The sequence below is a fragment of the Leptonychotes weddellii genome, chromosome 14, assembly GCF_054177405.1.
Source record: "Leptonychotes weddellii isolate Sample4059 chromosome 14, ASM5417740v2, whole genome shotgun sequence".
Classification (NCBI taxonomy): domain Eukaryota; kingdom Metazoa; phylum Chordata; class Mammalia; order Carnivora; family Phocidae; genus Leptonychotes; species Leptonychotes weddellii.
In genome coordinates this window covers 76,792,217-76,812,966 of record NC_138382.1, presented here as the reverse complement: position 1 = coordinate 76,812,966, position 20,750 = coordinate 76,792,217, and the positions used below count along the sequence as shown (strand labels likewise).

At 56.3% G+C, this 20,750-nt stretch overlaps 1 protein-coding gene across 3 annotated transcripts in view; it reads right to left on the bottom strand.

Annotated features, from left to right (window-relative positions):
* NTNG2 (netrin G2) overlaps positions 1-20,750 on the bottom strand; it is a 68,142-nt gene that overhangs the window by 22,561 nt on the left and 24,831 nt on the right. For all 3 annotated transcript variants that reach the window (XM_081803816.1, XM_081803817.1, XM_081803818.1), the window contains exon 4: positions 14,720-15,363. In XM_081803816.1, the coding sequence (XP_081659942.1) occupies positions 14,720-15,363 (644 nt within the window). The remainder of the gene's footprint in view (positions 1-14,719; positions 15,364-20,750) is intronic.

The window sequence follows — 20,750 nt, the reverse complement described above, 5'->3', positions numbered from 1 at the left end:
TCATCCCAGAGCCACTTTCCTGAGGAGACACATCTGGCAAATAAAAATTTAGGGTGCCTGGTTAAATTTGAATTTCAGGTAAACAATGAATAGGTTTTTAGTATAAGTATATCCCATGACCTATGTGGGACATACTTACACTAAAAAATTCTGTTGTTTATCTGAAATTCAAATTTACCTGGGCATTTTCTCTGGCAGCCTCACCTGCCACCCCTGCGCGTGGACACGGCTGATCATGGCCTTCCAGCCCAACCCCTCACCCCTCTTGAGGCCTGGCATGGGCTGTACCCCCTTGCCCACTGGAAGCTGGCCCTGCTGCCCGCCCTCCAGACAGAGGGCCTCAGCCCCCTTCTCAAGTCAATGAGTCCCTAATGAGCCCCCGGGGACAGCAACTGTCTGCAGGCGGGGCCAGGCCTCACCTCCAGGGGAAGGCCATCCCAGACAACCCCAGTTCTCGGGGACTGTGCTCTGCTCCTGCCAAGAGGCGAATGGCACGCCGACATCACCCCCTCCTGTGCACCTGCAGGGCCTGGCTGGGGCCTCGGCAGCTGCACAACCGTGGGGACCACAGGGCCACCAGCCCCGGCCAGGCCAGAGCGTGCCCTGCCCTGCAGGGAGGGCGGGTGGCACCCGGGAGCTGCCGGCGGGAGCGCCATCTGGCCACGGGCCTGGCACCAGGGCTCCACGAAAATCGTGAGCGGGCCCTTCCCTCCTTGGGGCGAGAGGAGCGGGTGTTTGGAGCGCCTCCCAGACAGGAGGGCGGGAGGAATGTAGGTCAACGCCTGGCAGCCGGAAAAAGTGATGTCATCGCTCCTGGGCAGGAAGGGGGCGATGAGAGAGAGAGAGAGAGAGAGGGAGGGAGGGAGGGAGAGAGACGGGTGCTGGAGCCCGCAGGGAGGAGGGGCCCAGGGCTGGCTCCCCTCCAAGGTCAAACCCACCAGGATTTCAGGACATTCGCAGGGACCCCTTGGACATGGGGCACACAAAGGGGGGGCTCAAGGGAGAGCCCAGGGCCCTGGTGGTTCTTGGTAATGCAACCTCTCTGCCTGGCGTCCCCCCAGTTGGCCGCTGGTCCGTGTGTGGAACGGAGAGTGGACTTGCGTGTTCCCAACACCCTGAAAGCTGGAGCTGTTGGGGACAGCGACTATTTTTAAGCAGCCGTGGTATCTGCCCATTTCTCTGCCAGATAGAACCTGTTCCTTTGGGTAAAGGCGGTTCTGTTTTCCGGGAGACATTTCAGTGGGCTGCTGGGTTTAGAGGGAAGCTCACCCCAAGCCTTTGTTGGCCTGGATGTGGCGGCACAAGAGGGTGGACACAGGCTTGCAGGACGAGGGAGACGGTGACAGCCCCAAGGGAACTTCCCTCGTGGAGGGGCTCACGCTTCAGGGCTGGGGTCTGCACTCCAAGGAGGGAGGGTGTGGCCTTGGGAGGGGGCTGGGGCTCCCTGGAGGGGGGGGGGCTTCCCCTCCCAGCCAGCAGGTGGCCATGGAAATGGCTGGGTCTCAAGGTGCTGTTGGCCAAAGGTCATCCTTTGAAGTGTTCTTTCCCCACAGGGAACGCCATAGCCTGGGGGCCTCAGGCCTTTTTGGTGGGGGGATGAAGGGAGAGGACTGTCCTTGGCTGGGGCTCAGCAGTATGGAGGGATGGGCAGCTGTTGCAGAAGCAAGCAATGGTCAGGAGGAAAGCTTAGGGATCCAGCTGGATCAAGAGTTGACAAGAGACCAGCAGGACACAGTAGGGACGGTGGGAAGGGGAACCCAGTAAAATGCTGGACTTTTCCAGTGCATGAGTGGAAGGAGGCAGGGCTGGGTACGGGAGGGAGGGAAGGGGGCTCCCGGGTGCCGGGGACTACAGAAAGCGGGACCCCGGCAGCGAGGGGTCTGGCTCTCTCAGGGTAATGTGGATAAATGCTGGCGGCCACTCCTCCTGGAACGGGGTCAGACCGGCAATTGAGTTCATTGGCTAAATCAAATTTGGGCTTCTGTGCGAAGTCCTTTTATATTAAGTGCTTTAACGTACATCACCTCCTCCAGACTACTGATAAATCTTATTACCCATTATAAAGCCAGAGGCTGCCTCCCAGCCACAGGGAGAGGCTGGTGGAAGGGCGCTGGTGGGTCCAAGTGTGTGGCTTGGGCACAGTGGGTATGACCAGGGAGGGCCTGGAAAGGCCACCGCCGCCCCCCCCCCGCCCAAGCCTGGCCAGGCTGTTGACTGAAGCCAGATCCGTGTCTCCCCCGCACCTCGTGAGAGGCCCTGGTGCCCTGGAGGGAGGGCCAGGCCCAGGTGATCGGCGTTGCTGGTTGTGATGGTGGGCGGGTGAGCAGCAACAGGGTGGGTGTTAGCAAGCCCAACTGGCTTGGCCTCCCTGTCTCCGAGCTGCTAACACGCCACTCCCTTCCTGCTCTGCAAGGAGCTACTGATGGTAAGCTCGTTTGCTCATGGATGAATGAGCGAAAGAATTCAATAAACACACAGCATGCCCACCTGGTCCCCGGTGTCAGCCTCACTGGGGGAACAAGCCAGACCCGACTCAGCTCAGCGCCTGGGGCGGGGCTGGGGGCAAGGGGTCAGAGGTGTCCACGCGTGGCCACCGTGGCTGTGACAGAGAGTGGCACTGCCACACTCCGTGGAGGCCAGAGCGGGGCACAGAGGGGTGGCTGCCCAAGTCTCCAGCCTTCGGGAGCCCCAGAGACGGGGCCGTCTGAGCCAAGCCCGAGGGAGGAAGAACCTGCCAGACAGGAGGGCAGGGAGGGCTGGGTTGTGCTCCAGGCAGAAGGAACAGCCCAGAGGCAAGTTAAAGGGACCCACCGTCCAGGCCCCAGGTCTGCAAGGCCTCAGAGCCCACGCTGCCGAAGGAGGGGAGAGCAGAGCTGCAGAGTGTGGACTTGATTCTAGGGGCGGTGGGAAGCCACTGAGGGGAAGGGACATGGCTGGACTTGCGTTTGGGAAAAAAGCCTCTGCACGGAAGGGGCAAGACTAAAGAGAGAAGCCAGTCATCTCCCCAGAGGAAATCCTGGCATTGGTGGTGCCGCTCTCTGGGGGGCAGGAGGGTGACGGGAGTCCATATAAGGAACCTGCTCAGGCCGGGAGTCGGGTGGGAGGGCTGGGTAGGGATCCAGAGGGAGGGCATGGCCCCGCAGAGTGGCAAGAGGCCTCCAGGATCCCAAGCTCAGAATGGGCAACTCCGAATGGGGGAGAAGCCCCCAGATTCCCCAAGTCCCGGACAGCCAAGCCAAGGCCCCTCGTGGACCCTGGGCTCCCGCTGAGGCCTCAGGCATCCTACGGCCCCCAGTCTGTGAGTCTGTGAGCAACATGCACGCGATGCTTCAGCGAGTGATGTGTTAAGTGACAGGTGTTTGTGGAAGCAGATTTCTGCCTGTGGGGGTGGGGGGCAGGTACACACACACGTGTGTGGGGGTGATGGCAGGGGCGTAACAGGGAAGGGAGCAGCGGTGAATCGAACCCATACTTGATATGGGGCGACATGCCAGCGAGCCTTCAGAATGACCCCACCCCCCCACCCCGCTCCCTCTGCTGCAGAGGCCAAGGCCTGAGAATAGGCTCAAATCGATCTGCCTGCCCCCTGACTCTCATTGCCCCTCCATGGCCCTGTCTGTCCTGCCCACTGCCCGCACCTCCAGGTCTTGCAGGTCACAGAGCAGGGGGGCAGGGCGCAGAGCCTGCTGGGGCCTGGGGCTCGTGCGCGGGGTGCCGCCAGGCTGTGGGGGCTCCTTGCTACACCGCTGGCAATAACATTGTCTTCCCAAGTCACTTGGGCCACAGGGCACGTCCTTTCCTGCCCGCCAGCTGACTAATGAAGGGGGTGGGAACTGTACCAGAGCGGAGATGAGACCCAGAGATTCCTCTTGGCTGGAGAGGGTCCCCCTAGTGAGGGACACACACCTGCGAATGAGGTCTGTGTTCAGGTGAGTGAAAACCGACTCCTTCCAAATAACAAGGGTGCCCATTTCTTGCTCACCCGCTGAGCTTGGGGCCTTGAGCTAAAATGCAGGTGCTCGGATGATCCTTACAACAGTGGGATCCCCTTTTACAGGTGGGGAAATGAGGGAGACTTGCCTTGGGCCAGAACCTTGCAAAGGAAAGAGTCAGATGCAAATGTAGGCTTCCCTTGACACCATGAGCCCTGTTACCACAGAGAGACCTCTTGGAGCCCCAGGGAGGGGGTGTGTGTGGGGGGAAGGGAAGGGGCTGGCCATCCTTGGTTGCCAGAAGTGTTAGAAGCTGGGTTTCTGACCCAAATAGTGCATCTGTCAGCCTGCATGTGCCTTTCCCCCTCACATGTGGTACAAGGTCACCCTCCGTCCCCTCACCCCTCCTCCCACCTGGCGGCCCTCTCCAACCCTTTCCTGCACCCCGTCAGCTCTCCCCACAGTTTTGGGTGATTCCAGCAGAATGCCAATGTGCTGTGGCGCCTCCCCCATTTGTAGGAAGAACTCTCTCCTCCCCATTTCTCCCCACTGGCACATGCCCAGTGTCCCTGCTCCCTCTCGGGACCACACTTCTTAAAGGCCTTAACAACACCCCATATTTACCCCTCGTTCATCTTCTTTTACTTTGTGGCATTCACCCTGGAACCCACCCCAGACAGCTTCTGTCCCCGACTCCACCACATGTGCTCTGGAAGAGGTCACCTTTGACCTCCCTGTGCCAAATCCACGGACCTGCCTTGCCCTCCTCCATCTGGACCCCAGCAGCATCGGACACACTCGTTCCGCTTGGCTTTGGGCACCGTCCTTCTGGACTCTCTCCCCTCCCAGCTGCTCATGCTCTGTGTCCCGCCTTCACTATCCAACCTCTCTGGGCTCCATCCCAGGCCCGACGCTCTCACCATCTCCCCACTCTCTTGGGGTTCTCGAACGCTCCCATGGAGTCATGATCTCTCTAAGCCCCAGAGGCCCCAGGGCCCCGTCTGGCCTGCACTCCAGACACCGAGGCCTCCAGGGCAGCCCAGAGCCACAAGTCTGGAGTGGAGCTCCCTCTTGCCTGCGTGCGGCCATTCTAGAAAACCCATCAGCGGTTCCTTATAAAGTGCAACATACACTTATCACAGGACACTGCGATCCCACGCCTGGGCATTTACTCAAGGGAAATGAAAACTATGTTCACCCAAAAACCTTGGCATGAATGTTCATGGCGGCTTTACTCACGATCGCCCCAAACCGGAAGCAGTAGCAACACCCCACAAGGGCTGAATGGCCATAGGAACGGAGGTGTGGCCAGCACACAGTGGGACACCACCCAGCACACAGTAGGACATCAGCCGGCACACAGTGGGATGCCACCCGGCACATAGTGGGACATCACCCAGCAACAAGAAAGCCCGTTCCTCAAAGGTACCGTGCTGAGAGAAAGAGGCCACCCACATGCTGCATGACTGCACCTATAGGACATTTTCAGAAAGACAACTGTCCGGACAGAGCGTGCATCCGTGGTTGCTGGGGGTGGGGCGGCTATAATGGGGCAGCCAGAGGGAGTTTCATGGGAACATGGAAAATGTCCTGTGTCTTGATGGTGGTGGCAGTCACATGAATCTGTACAGGTGTTAAAATTCATAGAACTGTGCCCCAGAAAGCATGATTTTTACTGTACGAGAAAATAAAAAAATAAAATGGAAAAATGTAAAATCAACTTCCTCCGGAAACTTCTTCCTTCACAGCTGTCCACAGGCGAGAATCCTGGGAGCCCCCTGGAGGCCTTCTGTTCCCCGTCCCCACATGGTTAGCTGCTACCAAAGGCCCCCCATCCCCAGGCGGCCCCCGGCTTCCTCCTCCACCACTGGAACCAGTACCGGCCGCCGTCAGTCTTGGAAGAACCTGCCTAGTTTCCCTGCCACTCCTCGGTCCCCTCCCAACTCAAATGTCGAAGCATCAGAAATCAGATCATGTCACTTCCCAGCATCCTGCAAGAGCTCTCTCCGAACTTAGAATAAAGCCAACTCCCTCCCACGGCTGCAGGGCCGGCAGGATCCAGCCATGTCCCCTCTGCTCTTCTCTTAGGGCACTCACAAACTCTAGCCATGTCACATGAAGTTCTTAGAAGGCACCACGCGTGAGAATGCAGGGCCTTTGCACCTGCTATACTCCTGCCGACAATGTTCCTCCCCGACCTGCTCCCACTCACCCTTCGTGAGGTTCTAACTCCTGCTGCATGAAATTATATGGAAGTAGGGTCTTTGCAGATGTGATGAAGACATAAGATAAGATGAGGTGATATGGAGTATGGTGACCCTAATCCAACGTGACTGCCGTCCTTCCAAGAAGAGCCTCAGTGGGCACGCCAGGTCAGGACAGGCAGCAGGGAGGAACAGAGCTGGGACCGGAGGGATGCAGCGACAGCCCATGGGGCCACAGGTCGATGGCCTCCCCTGAAGCCGGGAGGGAGGCATGGACTGGATTCTCCTCTACACGTTTCAGAGAACGCGTGGCCCTGCCCACCCCTTGATTTCAGACTTCACGCCTCCAGAGCTGTAAGGCGATACCTTTCGGCTCTTTTAAGCCCACCTGGTTTGTGGTACTTGGTTCTGGTGGCTTTAGGACATGAATAAAAGTGTGCATTAAAAATATCTGTGGAATGAATGAATACGATAGTGAGAAAACTCTCAGGAAACCCTTCTCCTTCAACAAGAGGAAGGGGGGCTCAGTTCTCTCGGCGCTGTTGGGAAGACACTGTTGTTGGTCATTCCATCCTCAACCCTCCTGCATGTCTCTCCACATCTTCTGTGACTGGTCCAAACCAGGAGCCCTTCCTGCCCCTTCTCACTGATGGGGGGCACACCTGGTGGGGGAGCAGAGCGGAGGCACCCAGGGGAGCTGCACCGGACAGGGGACCCCCATGCAGTTCCCCAGGAACCCCTGCCCCCCCACCAGCTCTCAGCAGACAGACAATACTGTCTTAATTCTGCTCTTCGGTGGGAAGCAATGGTTCAGGAAGCTCAGCAGACCCAGCTATGGGGGCGTGAAGTGCCCCTAATGAAACCTCTGACCCCAGTGAGTAGAGTTCGTATGTGTTCATTAAAAAAAAAAAAAGTAGGAGCGCCTGGGTGGCTGAGCGTCTGCCTTCGGCTCAGGTCGTGATCCCGAAGTCCCGGGATCAAGTCCCTCATCGGGCTCCCTGCTCGGCGGGAAGCCTGCTTCTCCCTCTGCCTCTGCCCCTCCCCCCGCTTGTGCTCTCTTGATCTCTGACAAATAAATAAATAAAATCTTACCAAAAAAAGTAGCACACAAAGCTCACTCTCCAAACACTCGGGACCACGGACCCCCTTTGAGAATGGCATAGAACCTGGCGCCCCACTTGCAGGCTGACCACCCACACGGCGGACGACACCCAGCAAGGACTTCGGGGAGTCCTGGCTCCTAAAGCCCACGTGACCCTCCGAAAAGTGCCCCCGCCCGAGGAGGAGGGTCTCCGGGATGCGCCCTGCCATCTGGCGTTTCATGGGCGTGATGCTGGCCCTGGTGCTTACAGGCGCTCACAGGGGCCCAGCCACGGCTCCAAACCCTCTTCTCCAAACCCTTCTTCACCTCACTTGCACCCCGAGGTCGCTGTCTCTGTTTTATGGATGTGGGAAAGGAGGCCTGGGCAGCTGGTGTACTCTGCCCAGGGTCACGGTTGAGGCAGGATTTGTACCCAGACAGTCTGACACAGAAGCCATCCACCCACCTGTTCCTTCTTATTCTTTTTTTTTTTTTAAGTTTTTATTTATTTATGTTTTTAAGTCATCTCTACACCCAACGTGGGGCTCGAACTCCTGACCCCAAGATCAAGAGTCTTTTTCTTTTTTTTTTTAATTGAGGTAAAACAGACGTAACATAAAATTTACCATTTTCCCGTTTTTAGGTGCCTGGTTCAGGGGCATTAAGTACATTCACATTACTGGGTAAGTACCACCACCATCCGCCTCCAGAATGTTTGCATCATCCCAAACAGAAACTCCGTCCCCACTACACGGTAACTCTGCACCCCTGCCTTCCCGTTATTTTCCGTTGCTCTGATCCTGACTTCTCCAGGTACCGTATCTGAGCCGAGGCAGAGGATACCTGTCCTTGGGTCCGGCTTATCTCACTCAGCATCATGTCCGCAGGGCTCACCCACGTTGGAGCAGGTGTCAGAATTCCCTTACTTTTTGAGGCTGAGTAACATTCCATGGAATATGGACGGACCACATTTCATGTATCCATCATCTGTCAACGGACACTTGGGTTGTGCCCACCTTTGGGCTGCTGGGCACGATGCTGCTGTGAACACAGGTGCGCACACATACCTTCAAGTCCCTGCTTTCCCTGCTTTCGCACCGATATGCCTAGGAGTGGAACTGCTCTGCCTTGAGTGGGGTCCCAGCATTACAGGGGAATTCACACGCTCCCTGCAGAAAGGCCCAGGGAAGAGTCTAGAAGGAGGGCCAGGCACACAGGTTGGGCAAGAAGGCGCCTCTCTCTCTGATGCACCCCCCAACCCCCACCCACTGCCCTCCACACTCGCGCCCAGAGTAGAAATCTTCCCTCCGATGTTTCTATTCTTGTCCTGAGTTCCGTCCATCTCCAGTTACCGGGTGATCAATAGAGACAGGACGTTTGTGGAAGAAGACAAGAAGGCAAGACGTGGGGAAGGGGGGAGGGGGGAGGAAACCAGGTGGGTGTCAGCCGGCCCAGGGACTCGGAGCAGAATCTGGCGAAGCCGGTGGGCTCGGCCAGTCCGGGGTCAGACGCGCCCATACAGGCCCAGTTCTGTCTCTGGGACGGGGCATGTGTCCTCCCCCTCCAAGCTCCTCTTGGGTTAAAAGGGGGTGAGGACACAATGCCTGTAATCTAACACCCACCAAATTTCTAAGTGGTATCTATAAGCTCCTGTTTACTTAATCAACATTTATTATTGTTGTACGGAACAGGTGCACAGGACCTTAATCTGACCCACGGACCTCTCTCCATCATCTCCCACAAACACCACCCTGATGGGCTTAAATATCTCCAGGACAGGAAGCTCCTCCTTCCCTGTCCCCAGCTGACAAAGGCCCAGCTGGACTGGTTCCCTGGAGCCTCCGAGAATTTTCTGAGCAGAGGAATTTGCCCCTGGTCAGGGTTTGGGGATGAGAACCGGATGACCGCCGTCTACTCTCTGTCCTAGACCCAGAGTGGGCAGGACTGGCAACTGTTTCGCTGGTCTGCTCGCGCCCCAGCCCCTGGGTGCCCACCCTGCCACGGACCTGCTGAGTCCTATTAGTACAGTGTCTATGCTTTCACACCTGCGACAGGACAGGAACATCTCAGAGCGTGAGGGACACACGGTCAGCTCAGGAGCTGCCCTGGGCCACCAGTGTGTTTTGTTGTACCTGCACAGGACTTTTGAAAAAAAATTTTGAAGTAGGTGCCAAAATTTTCAAAATCAAGAGATCTTACATAGATACCTGCTGCCTGCCTTCTCTTGTAACCTCAGAAGATCTGGCAATATTTGGTCTCTCGTTCTGTGAAGGGCCTGCTCTGCCCATTTCTCCACAGACCGCACCCTTCCCTGTTGTCTCTACGGGTCTACATCACCCAGGGATGTGTCTTCCGTGCCCCCGTAGACATTTGGGCTTGCCACCACACTAACCCAAGAACGCATGCTTCCCTGCATCTTTTCTGAGCTCCAGTTTCTGGGATGGATGTAGCCATGGCCCCACGCCTCCCTCCCTTACCTATCCTGCCACCTAGCCCGAGGAAGGGGATGCTGGAATAAGCTCCATGCACACATCAGCCCAATGAATCCTCACCGCAAGCTGATGAGGGAGCTACTATATTTCCATTTTGCAGATAAGAAAACTGAGGCTCAGGCAGGTTAAGGAGATCCAGCTAATCAGTGATGGAGCCCTGCCTCTCCAACTCGCTTGAGGAACTTTGCAAAGAGAGGGCTTTCTGGAACTTGCTCCAAACTTATGGGATCCAAGGCTCTTTCGTGGTGGGGCTGGGGAACCTGTCATCTTAAAAAGCTCTCCTGTATGATGCTGGCCGGGTTCGGGCCTTGCTGCACTTGACCACTTGGGGTGGAGGTGGGGGCTCCGTCTCTGCTCCAAGGACAGTAAAGGGATGATCACATTTCCTCCCAAATCCAGATGTCACCCCAGATTTGCTGCACAGTTAAAGCCCGCTAGCTGCTCTCCTGCTCTACACCTGAGTTTGTCCATATGTGGAAGGAGAAAATAGCTCTAGCCCCCTTCCTGCCTTCTAGGAACGGGAATGAATAGGAGGTAAGACCCCCCTCTTCTCTCTATCCCAGACCCAGAGTGGGCAGGACTTGTCAGGGCCCGCAGGGAGGCAGGGAGGCAAGGCTGGTGGGGACAGAGGCCTCAAGGTGCTGAAGCCTCTCTTCTTACCCCTGCTCTGTACCCATTCCTCATTCCACAGGGCCCTGGACTTTCTCCAGCTGCTCTGCCCCCCTCCCCTGCTGTGGCCAGCTGCCTCTGCCCCCCCATCCCCCAATCTGAGTCTCCCTTGCAGGTGGAAATAGCTGACAATAGTGGCAGGTTGGGAGAAACCACAGTACCAGAGACCTTTGGATTGGGAGAGAGGGTCAGTGAGATGGCCCTATATAGAGATGCCCTTGAGCTTGGACATGCCTGGGTTGGATCTTGGCTGTCTGGTGTTTAGTTTAGCTGTGTGATCTCCTTATATTCCCTGACCTCAGCCTCTGCGTCTGAAAACAGGAGGTAGAGGGGAGCGCTGTCTCTATAGGGAAAGGTGGGGATCAGGACTGGCTTGCTCAATGCCATGTTCTCGGCTTGTGGGATCTTAGCAATTCAATAACCCATTGGGGAGTCAAATGACTATTAATTAAATAAGAAAATGCACATGAAGCCCTTAGCTTGGAGCTCAATGAGACTCAGTCAGTGAGACTGTAGCAAATGCTCAGTATCAGCTACTATTGTTGGCAGGCTACAAAGGGAGGCACACGGGGCCATGAGACTCAGGGAATCCCAGAACGGGTTCAGTCTGAGATCCCAGAACCTGAGAGGCCCCGGGAGGTCCCCAGGTGCCCACTCAGGACATCATTGGGCGGTTCCTCCATACGCCTTTGCCGCCCTGTCTTGTCTCCTGGGCCTCTCTGACTCCCTAGCACTGCTGGGTTTTCCCACCCAGAATTTAAAAAGGAAAAGTGGAGGAAGTTGCAGCCCTTTGCTGAACCATCTAACCAGACCTAATTAATTGATAAGCCAAGCTGCTGCTTTCCTGCCAACCAGCCACCTGAAGAGTACTTACTTCATCTGTGAATTGATTGCCGTACTTTGGCCACCACTAAGTCTAATCCCCGCCGCCCGCTGGGGCTGGGTGCCAAGGGGAGCTGGGAGCTGCTGAGCAGGGGCCACCCTTCCATCTTGCCAGGGAGATGTGGTCTCCAGGCGCCCAGTCCTCAAGTTACAGGTGGGAAACTGAGGCCTGGAGAAGGGTGGAGAGGGGCAGGGCTGGGACCGGCTCACCTGGCCCCAGATCACCCAATGAGGTGGAAGGAGGGCCGTTGACCACACTCCTGAAGATGAGGGTCCCCCTGCAGGAGCCCAAGGCAGATGAGAAAGGCGGATGCAACCCCCAGAAGGTGTGGAGATCTGGTTCCAACCACCACATGGTGCTAAGCTGGCTGGGACTGCAGAGTGAAGGAAGGGTCTTATACTAGCCACTGCATCCCCAGGGCAGGCAGAGGTCACCGAGAGGACCAGAGGCCCAAAACCTGGACGCAGATCAGAGAGCTCCATCCTCGACCCCCAGCTTCCACAACAGTGGCCATTTATCAGGTGATTTCCAGAACATTCCTGATTTAACATACCCTGCCCCAAGCAGGGGAGGGTTAGAAGTCACAGGTGTCAGAAATACAGGCCCCTGCACGTGCACCTGTCAGCCTTGACCCTGAACCACCTCGTCAACCACTTGCCTTTGCCTTGGCCCCCCTGGAATACACAAGCAGAGTCCAAGTAAACTAAAAGGCAAACACGAGCTGAAAACAACAGCCCCACTCTGCAGGCTGGACCACAGTGATCTATCAGCACACAAGCTCCCAGCCTTTGCCCCGAACCCCTGATGCTCTTCCTGTGCCCGGACAGATTTCTTTCCAATGTCTCCCCAAGATGTAGAAATTACGCACATGGGTGTATTATACATTTTACAGAAGAGGGATTATACTAGACACACCATGCAACAAATTGCTTTTTCCTCTCATCAGTAATTCTATACTTGGGGTCTTTGGATCCTGCTGTGGAAAGACGCTCCTGGTGTATGTTGTCCCAGCAGGGTTCTTGGTGGGACCCCTGCCCACATGGCCTAAGCCATGTGCCCGATCCTGATTAGCCGGTTTAACTGTCACCACCATCCAATGAGAAGGGCGTGATTGTTATCATCCCCATTCCACAGGTGGGAAACTGGGGCACAGAAGGGTCCTTGTCCGGGGTCTCACAGCCCGTGGATGGCAGTGCTGGGAATCCAACAAGGCTGTCTGGCTCCGGAACCGTGCTCCCAACCAGCCAGTGTTCTCAGACTAGGGCATGCATTAGAATCCCCGGACGGCTCACTGGAACACAGATTGCTGGGCCCACCCCTGGAGGTTCTGATGCAGTAGGTCTGGCGTGGGGCCCGAGAACTGGCATTTCTAGGAAGTTTCCAAGCGCTGCTGATGCTGCCAGTCTGGGAGTCACACTAGGAGAGCATCACATGCTGCTGCCCCTTATCACTGACCGCTCGCTGACCCAGGGATGAGGCTTCCCTGAGCCTCTCCTGAGCGCAGACCAGGGTGTTAGGGAGCTGGCTCAGGGATAGAGTTCTTGCCCCTACAGACCGGCACATGATCTGTTGAAGGAACAAATGATCCAGATATCATGGAGTCACTTAATCATCCGCCATCTTTCCTGGGGATCTAAGGCCTAGTTTTTATCTACGATGGTCTTTTGCCTTCGGCCAAAGTGGCCTGGAAACATATTCTTCTCCAAAGCTGTGAGCAAAGGATGAACTCAGCATGTGTGGGTTGTCCACACCCTGCATTTGCCAAAGAAAAGTTTGGCCCTTGACTGGCTTCGGCGAGGTAATCTCTGAGCCACTGGAATGTCTTGCCTGGTAAGTGTCTTTGTTTACCTGGGGCTTTGGGACACATTAGTTTGGTTTACGGTGATGATATGATTTATGGCAGGGGGCCTCTAGGTCAAGGGATTGAAGACCAAGGTCAACCATACAGGCAGTCAGCCACGCCTACATGATCAATTCCCAAAAAACCCTTGGATACCAAGGCTTGGGCAAACTTCCCTAGCTGGGGCTATGCCACACATCATTGCTGGGAGGACTGAGTACTGTCTGCAGGACTGCACTGGGAGAGGACAAACAGAAGCTCACACTTCGGTCTCCAGGAGCACACGCATGGACCTTTGTCTGTTGCTAACTTTACTCTCTTTTCAGTGTAATAAACTGTAACTGAGAGCGTACTGTTTTGCTAGGTTCTGTCCTTCTAGAAAATCATGGAGCCTGAGGGTGGTCTTGGGGACCCCCAGACACAAGCATCAATTCACTGAGTTGCTGGATGGTTACAGAGCACCTCCTGAGCGCTCGGCTTTCGCCCAAGCCCTGCCCACATTGCCCAGCTCCACTGGTCTCCTCTAGACCTTCCAGCCCTCCAGGCCCTCCAGAGGACATTTATCATCCATCATTCACCTCCCTCCATGGAAAAACCAGGTATCTTGTCTGTGCAGCCCTGGCCACCGTAGGCAGCCCCTTTGATGTAATACCAGGTACCATCCCAGGTACCAGGTAATGTCCCAGAAACCAGGTCATATCCTGAGTATCAGCTAACATCCCAGGAACCAGGTAACATCCTGGGTACCAGGTAACATCTCGAGAACCAGGTAACATCCTGAGTACTAGCTAACATCCCAGGACCCAGGCGACATCCTGGGAACCAGATAACATCCTGAGTATCAGCTAACATCCCAGGACCTGGGCAACATCCCAGGACCCAGGCAGCATCCTGGGAACCAGGTAACATCCTGAATATCAGCTAACACCCCCGGACCCAGGTGACATCCCAGGACTCAGGCGACATCCTGGCAAACAGGTAACATTCTGCGTACTAGCTAACATCCCAGGACCCAGGCAACATCCTGGGAACCAGGTAACATCCCAGGAACCAGGTGACATCCTGGGAACCAGGTAACATCCTGAGTACTAGCTAACATCCCAGGACCTGGGCAACATCCCAGGACCCAGGCAACATCCTGGGAACCAGGTAACATCCTGAGTATCAGCTAACACCCCGGGACCCAGGTGACATCCCAGGACCCAGGCGACATCCTGGCAAACAGGTAACATTCTAAGTACTAGCTAACATCCCGGGACCCAGGTGACATCCTGGGAACCAGGTAACATCCCAGGAACCAGGTGACATCCCGGGAACCAGGTAACATCCTGAGTACTAGCTAACATCCCAGGAACCAGGTAACATCCCAGGAACCAGGTGACATCCCGGGAACCAGGTAACATCCTGAGTACTAGCTAACATCCCAGGAACCAGGTAAAATCCCAGAAAACAGGGAACATTCTGGGACCCGGGTAACATTCTGAGTACCAGCTAACATCCCGGGACCCAGGTGACATCCTGGGAACCAGGTAACATCCTGAGTACCAGGTAATATCCCGGGACCCAGGCGACATCCCAGGACCCAGGTAACGTCCCAGTGCCCCCCAGCAGGCCTTACCTGCCAATGACCTCGATGTTGGAGATGGCATAGAAGTACTTGTAGAGGTTCTCCCGCTGCACGTAGGTGCCCCCCAGCGCGGGGCGCAGCAGCCGCATGCGCAGGTCCGTGAGGGTGAAGAACTCCTTGAGGCCCTTGGCGCTCTCCAGCCGCGTGTAGAGGTTGCCCATGTTGCGCAGGTCGGGGCCAGCGAAGATGGCCAGGCGGTCCCGCACCTCGAAGCGCACGTGCTTCTCCTTCTTGGAGCCGGCCCAGCGCGAGTACTCCTCGGTGCACAGCACGCGGTGGGCGCCCGAGGACGACAGGTCGCGGGCGCGCCGCGCCACCATGCCGAAGGCCTCCATGCAGTCCTCCGCGTAGAACTGGTAGGGCTGCCACGTGCGCCCGTTGTCCAGGGACTTCTCCAGGACCATGACCGTGGGCCGGCCGTACTCGAAGGTCACCACCACGTCGTCCGTCAGCTCCACGCTCTTGTTCCACGACAGGGTGATGTTGGCTTCCAGCGGGCTCGGGTAGCGGCTCCACGTGACGCTCTGCCAGTACGTGGCCAGGCCCTCCTCCTCCTTGTCGAACATGAGCCGGGGCGGGTGGGCCAGGTCCGGGTTGGAGGCGTCACACTCGTTGCTGCACAGGTAGGGGTTCTCCTGCGGGAGGAGGAGAGGGAAGGGTGGGCGCTGGCAGCTGGGGGGCGGGGCCGGGGCGGGGCCCGGGAGACCCCGCCCGGCCTGGCCCCGACTGCGCACCCGCCCCGGGCGCCTGCCCGGAAGTGGCGGAGCACGTGCTCTGGGGTCTGGGCACCAGGAACCTCCTTTGGGCTGGTGATTTGTACCCATTCCCCCAAAGCACACAGAGGCATGCAAGTCTATGGCTTCCCAAGAAAACGCACACTTGCCCCTACTCCAAATACAGACAATCAAGAAGGGCGGGTGTTAGTCACCTGCTCCCAAGGCCCCCATGGTTCCTCATGGCCTGCAGGTAGAGTCCCGCCTCTTTAATGCGACTCTTTAGTGCTCTCCTTCCACCATACCTCCAGCCACTGTTCTCCTGGGGCCCGGCCCACAGAGCACTCCTGCCCTCCACACCCAGCTTGTCTGCGCCTCTGAGCCTTCGCAGACCATATTCCCTCTCCTCCATGTGCCCTTCCACTCTCCGTCTGCCTTGAAAATTCCTACTCACATTCTTAACTCTTTAAACATCTCCTACGCCAAGACGCCTTTCTGGCCCTTTAAACCAATAGCATTATAGCAACAGGAATGAGGTGGGAGAGGAAGTCGGAGTCTCCGCCCGCGATGTCTATCAGTTACAGACCTCCTCGTGTCACTTCTCCCGTTTGCTATCTCACTTCCGAACACAGAATGCGAGTATTAGCTCCGCGCTCCAGATGAAGGAACCCGGGCTCGGGAAGGTGGGGGCCCTGGCCCAAGGCACCCACCAAGCGCCGGGAGCCACGCCTCGGCCTCTGCTGCAGAGCACGGCAGTCACACCCGCCTCTGCCCCATGGCCCGTGTGCCCACCTCACGCGTAGTCTGGGCGCGCTGGGAGGATGCTGAGTGTCTACAGCCTCCTCTCACGGGGGTGCATCGTTGTGGCGAGTCGTTCCAGGGCCTTGGCACAGGCCTGGCGGGCTCAGTGGGGGATGCTGGCTGCAGAAGGCAGAGCACAGCCCCCACTCGCACTCTCTCCCCCCACCCTGCCCCAAGAAGGCTGGCAGCCCACTCCGGGGCCCAGCGGGCACCCACCGTGGCTCCCCTCCATGGCGGTTCAGATCCATTCCCCGTGTCTGTCCACTGCATGAACTCACCCGGAGGCCTGGAAATGTCACCAGTGCCTAGTTGCCCGGGTTGGAGCACAGGGGAATTCTAGGGCAGTGAAGCGATTCTGTGTGACACGGTTATGGTGGAGGCAGGACGCTGTGCTTTGGTCCAAACCCACCGAGCTGACAACACTGAGAGGGACCCCTGATGTAACTCTGGGCTCTGGTTCACAATGACTGTCGATGTTGCTCATCAGCTGTAACACATGTACCAAGCCAGTGCAAATGTGAATAGCAGAGGGAAGTGTTCATGGGGAGGCAAGGCGGCATTGGGAACTCCCGCCCCTGTGGGCTCAATTTTCTGTAAGCCTAAAACTGCTCTAAAACATAGTCTACTAAAAAAAAAAAAAAAAAAAAAAAAAAGCTGTCACGAAGAATCACAGCGCCCAGACCACTCACATCCCTTTGTGATGAATATTTCAGGTCTCTGGTTTGCTCAGAGACCAAACAGCTTGGATCTGAGTTAAAGTCTCTCACTCCAGAATGAGCCACTCTGCTCCCACAGGGGAGTGGGCGCGTTGCCTCCTGGGCGGCTGAGCTGATGCCCCCGCGGGCATTACCATGGTGGCCTCCGGCCGTGGTGGCTGATACCCTTTGTGAAGGACACGTTCCCAGCCTGCCCAGGGGTCCTCGGTGCGCAGGCTGGCCCAGGGTTTTACTGAGGCAGGTTCCACAAAGCCCTCTTTGACCAAAATAGCTCTGTCCTTGGTCCCCTATGGTGCCACCCCCCACCAAACCTGGCCCAGGCCTGCTGATTACTCAGGACCCGCAAACCTCGGGTTGGAAGGGGTTGACCGCTGAGTCCAACCCCTCGTTCAGCAGATGGGGAAACTGCTGGAGGCCTGGGACTAGGCAGGACTGGCCCAGGCCTCCTTGACAGTGGGTGGTGTTTGAGGATGAACCTGTTCCTGTCCCGGACAACCTCGGGGCTGTCCTGAAACTCTAGTGTCCTCACATGCAACGTGGCAGGGAGACGGTCTGACTCAGCTTGTGGGTCCCAGCTTCCTCCAGCTCCAGCGGAGTGACCCTGTGCCGTCACCCCGAATGGGAAGGGCCTGAGAGGCCCCTGGGGATGGCTCAATGGCCTGCAGAGGCCAGGCCTGGTGATTAGAGGAAGCAAGCCTGCCCGTGGGGTGGGGGACAACGTCCGCCCCAGTCCCTCTGCCGACAGCAGCAAAGGGCACTCAGTCCAGAGGCGGAATCAGCTCCGGTCATGGTCATGCCATTTGGGATGGAAATGTGCGAGAGCTCACACAGGGACACTGGGGGCAGGAGAACACAGTTTGCCCCTAGGCTGGCATCCCCACCCACCACCCAGCAATCTCCCCCTTCTCACCCCCCAGGTCCCCTTCCAATCCCCCGGCACCTTGTTAGGGACTAAATTGTGTCTCCCTCGAAATTCGTATGTTGAAGCCCTAAACCTCAGGATGTGGGAATGTGACTGGTTGGAGAGAGGGCCTTTAAAGGGAGATTAAGTTAAAATGAGGCCCTCAGGGTGGGGCCTGATCCAACATGACTGGGGTCCCTGTAAAGAGAGGAAATCTGGATCCACAGAGAGACACCAGAGGCGAGTGCACCCAGCGGGAAACCATTGTGAAGAAGCAGGAGGAGGGCGGCCATCTGCCAGCCCCGGGGAGGGGGCCTCAGAGGAAACCAGACTCACCTTGGTCTTCAAGGGTCAAGCAAACTTGGATCTTAGACTTCTAGCCTCCAGAGCCATGAACAAATAGATTTCTGTTGTTTATGCCACCTGGGCCCTAGCAAACGAATACATGCCTCATCCCAAAGCTGGGGGCGAGGGGAAGGTCAGGGTAGGAGGACGGGTTCAGAGGGGCAGGACTGAATTGCAAGTTTTTGATGATTTCCCCAGAAGCTCTGTCTGGAGCGTTCCTCCTCCAGCCTGGTTCCGAAGACACGGGTACTAGACAACATGCTTCTTTGCCCACCTGGATAACTCCTATCAATCCAGCACCGAAGGCGCCTTTTCCCTGGCTGCCTCATCCTCTCTCACCTCTGAGCTTGTGTTCCTGCAGCCACTCTCTCTCCTCAGCATTTTCAGAGCCCTCCCCCATGCACCTCCTCCAGGAAGCCCTCCTTGCCTGACTCAACATTTAAACCCAGTTCCTTTGTCATCCGTCATGTGACATCAGTGTGCTTATCTGGGACAATGTGGTAAAACCTCTGTATAGGGCCTGGACCTCAGTAGCCACTCACCAAATTATAGTTATGACTGTCATCATATTAATTAGTTATTAATATAATGACAATTGGATTACTATTAATAAATCTCATGTTGAATGCTGATATTATTCCTGCCAACCCCTGACTTCTGTGAATCACCCACACCTCACCTTTCCCCGGTCCTTCTTCATCCCCCTGCCCTACCTTCCCTCACCCTGCCTAGCCTCTTGGTGGTCCCCACCACAGGACGAGGGATCCTGCACAACTGTGCTGGCCTGTCTGTCACCACCAAGACTGACATGGCCAGCTCTGTCAGGGGACGGGGGCTCCAGCCCGGCTGCCGACACCACGCTGCCATAACCTGGAGGGCCCACTGGCCCCCCCCGCCCCCCCGGCCCGGGAAGCAGATGGTCAGAAACTAATGAATCAGCCTGTGTATTTACCAGCCCCGCGCCTGCTGCTGAGCGGGCTTAATCAACAGCGAGCACGATAAATAAATCCCAAGGCATCGCCAGCACAATTCTCTCCCTCTCGCTCCTATTTCTCTTCCCCCCTTCCACCGCCCTCCCGCCCCAAGATCTTGGAATTCCATTTAACCATTTCGGGGTGTGGGCTGTGTCTCCTGTTGAAGGCGCTGTCCACGCTGAACCAGCGGTCCTTCCCAAACACCATTTGCTCTCGCCCTCGCTTTCCTTCTGTTCTCCCCTGGCGAAGGTTCCCGAGGAGGAGCCTGGGGTTGGGAGCCCATTTTACCCCAAGTCCCCCTCCCCCAGTGCTGTGCCTCAATCTGACAGCTCATGACGGCAGGTGTGAGGGAGGGGCCGGGCTGGAGGGCCGGCGTCTGCCCGCCTTCTTGGTCTGCACATTTCCACCCGTCTCTATGAGATCAGACTAATACTCAAACACAATCCAAACAATACCTGGTGCCTAATACCTGGCCTAAAACCAGAAAGTTGGGGTGTTGGAGGCACACCTTTAACTTTTTAGGATGATACCGAAGCCAACATTTGATATTATCATCGAAAGCAGTAATTACTTTTTAGACATTTCATGAATATTCCCCAAGAAGTAAATAAATAAAAATCATACCCCTGATTAAAAGGTTTGAAACTGTCTCCAAAGAAAAATGTAACACACAGCATTTTCCATGCAAACTCTGGGGATTCGTGGGGTCCTGTCTCCCCAGTTAGGAAACCGGCTTTGGGGTCTGAAAGTCCTGGGTCTAATCTCAGCTCTATCCCTTGAGGCTGTGTGACCTTGAGAATGTTGCTTTACCTCTCTGAATATGTAGTCTCTCATCCAACATCATGTGAAATAATGTGTACGAAATACCTAGAAAACATCTCCAAATGGTAGCAATAATTATTAAACAGCAGCTTCAAATACACTAGCTCAGGGGCTCTTCCAGCAACCTTCGATGGGAAGAAGGAAGGCTGAGGCCAACCAGCTCATTAACGGTAAAACCAGAACTTCACATAAGACACGGACCGCCTTGGGGACTGCGGGCTCAGACGTGCATAATGATCATGCCATTCATTGCGTGTGAACCATGTGCCAGGGCTGGGCTGGGCACTTCGCACACATTCCGAATGGCATCCTCCCAGCAACCCCGGGGTGGCCAGTGCTACAGACCGAGAAACCGAGTACATGCCAGCCCCCCACGTCACTTCCTCTGAACACAGAGGGGCCGAGCCTAGGAAATCTTGGGGAAACCGAGCCCGTCCTGTCTGTGCCTCTCCTATCTCTGCACACACACCAAGGCAAGTCACCTGAAAGATTAGGTTGTGGGGCTGATGGGGAGGGGTGAAGGCAGGGGTGCAGGGCAAGGGGAAGGCAGACAGCTAGGACAAGAGCACCAGAGAATGGGGTGGGAACAGACAGACCCACAGAGACACTGAGCAGGAGTCGCCTGGAAAGAACTTTTCTATGGAGAAACCATTTCGTACCACGAATTTCAGGCCTTTCAATGGTCTCTTGAATGCTTTTGTTCTTATGTTATTTTCTGTGCAAAGGGTACAGCTGGGAGTCAGAGGCCAG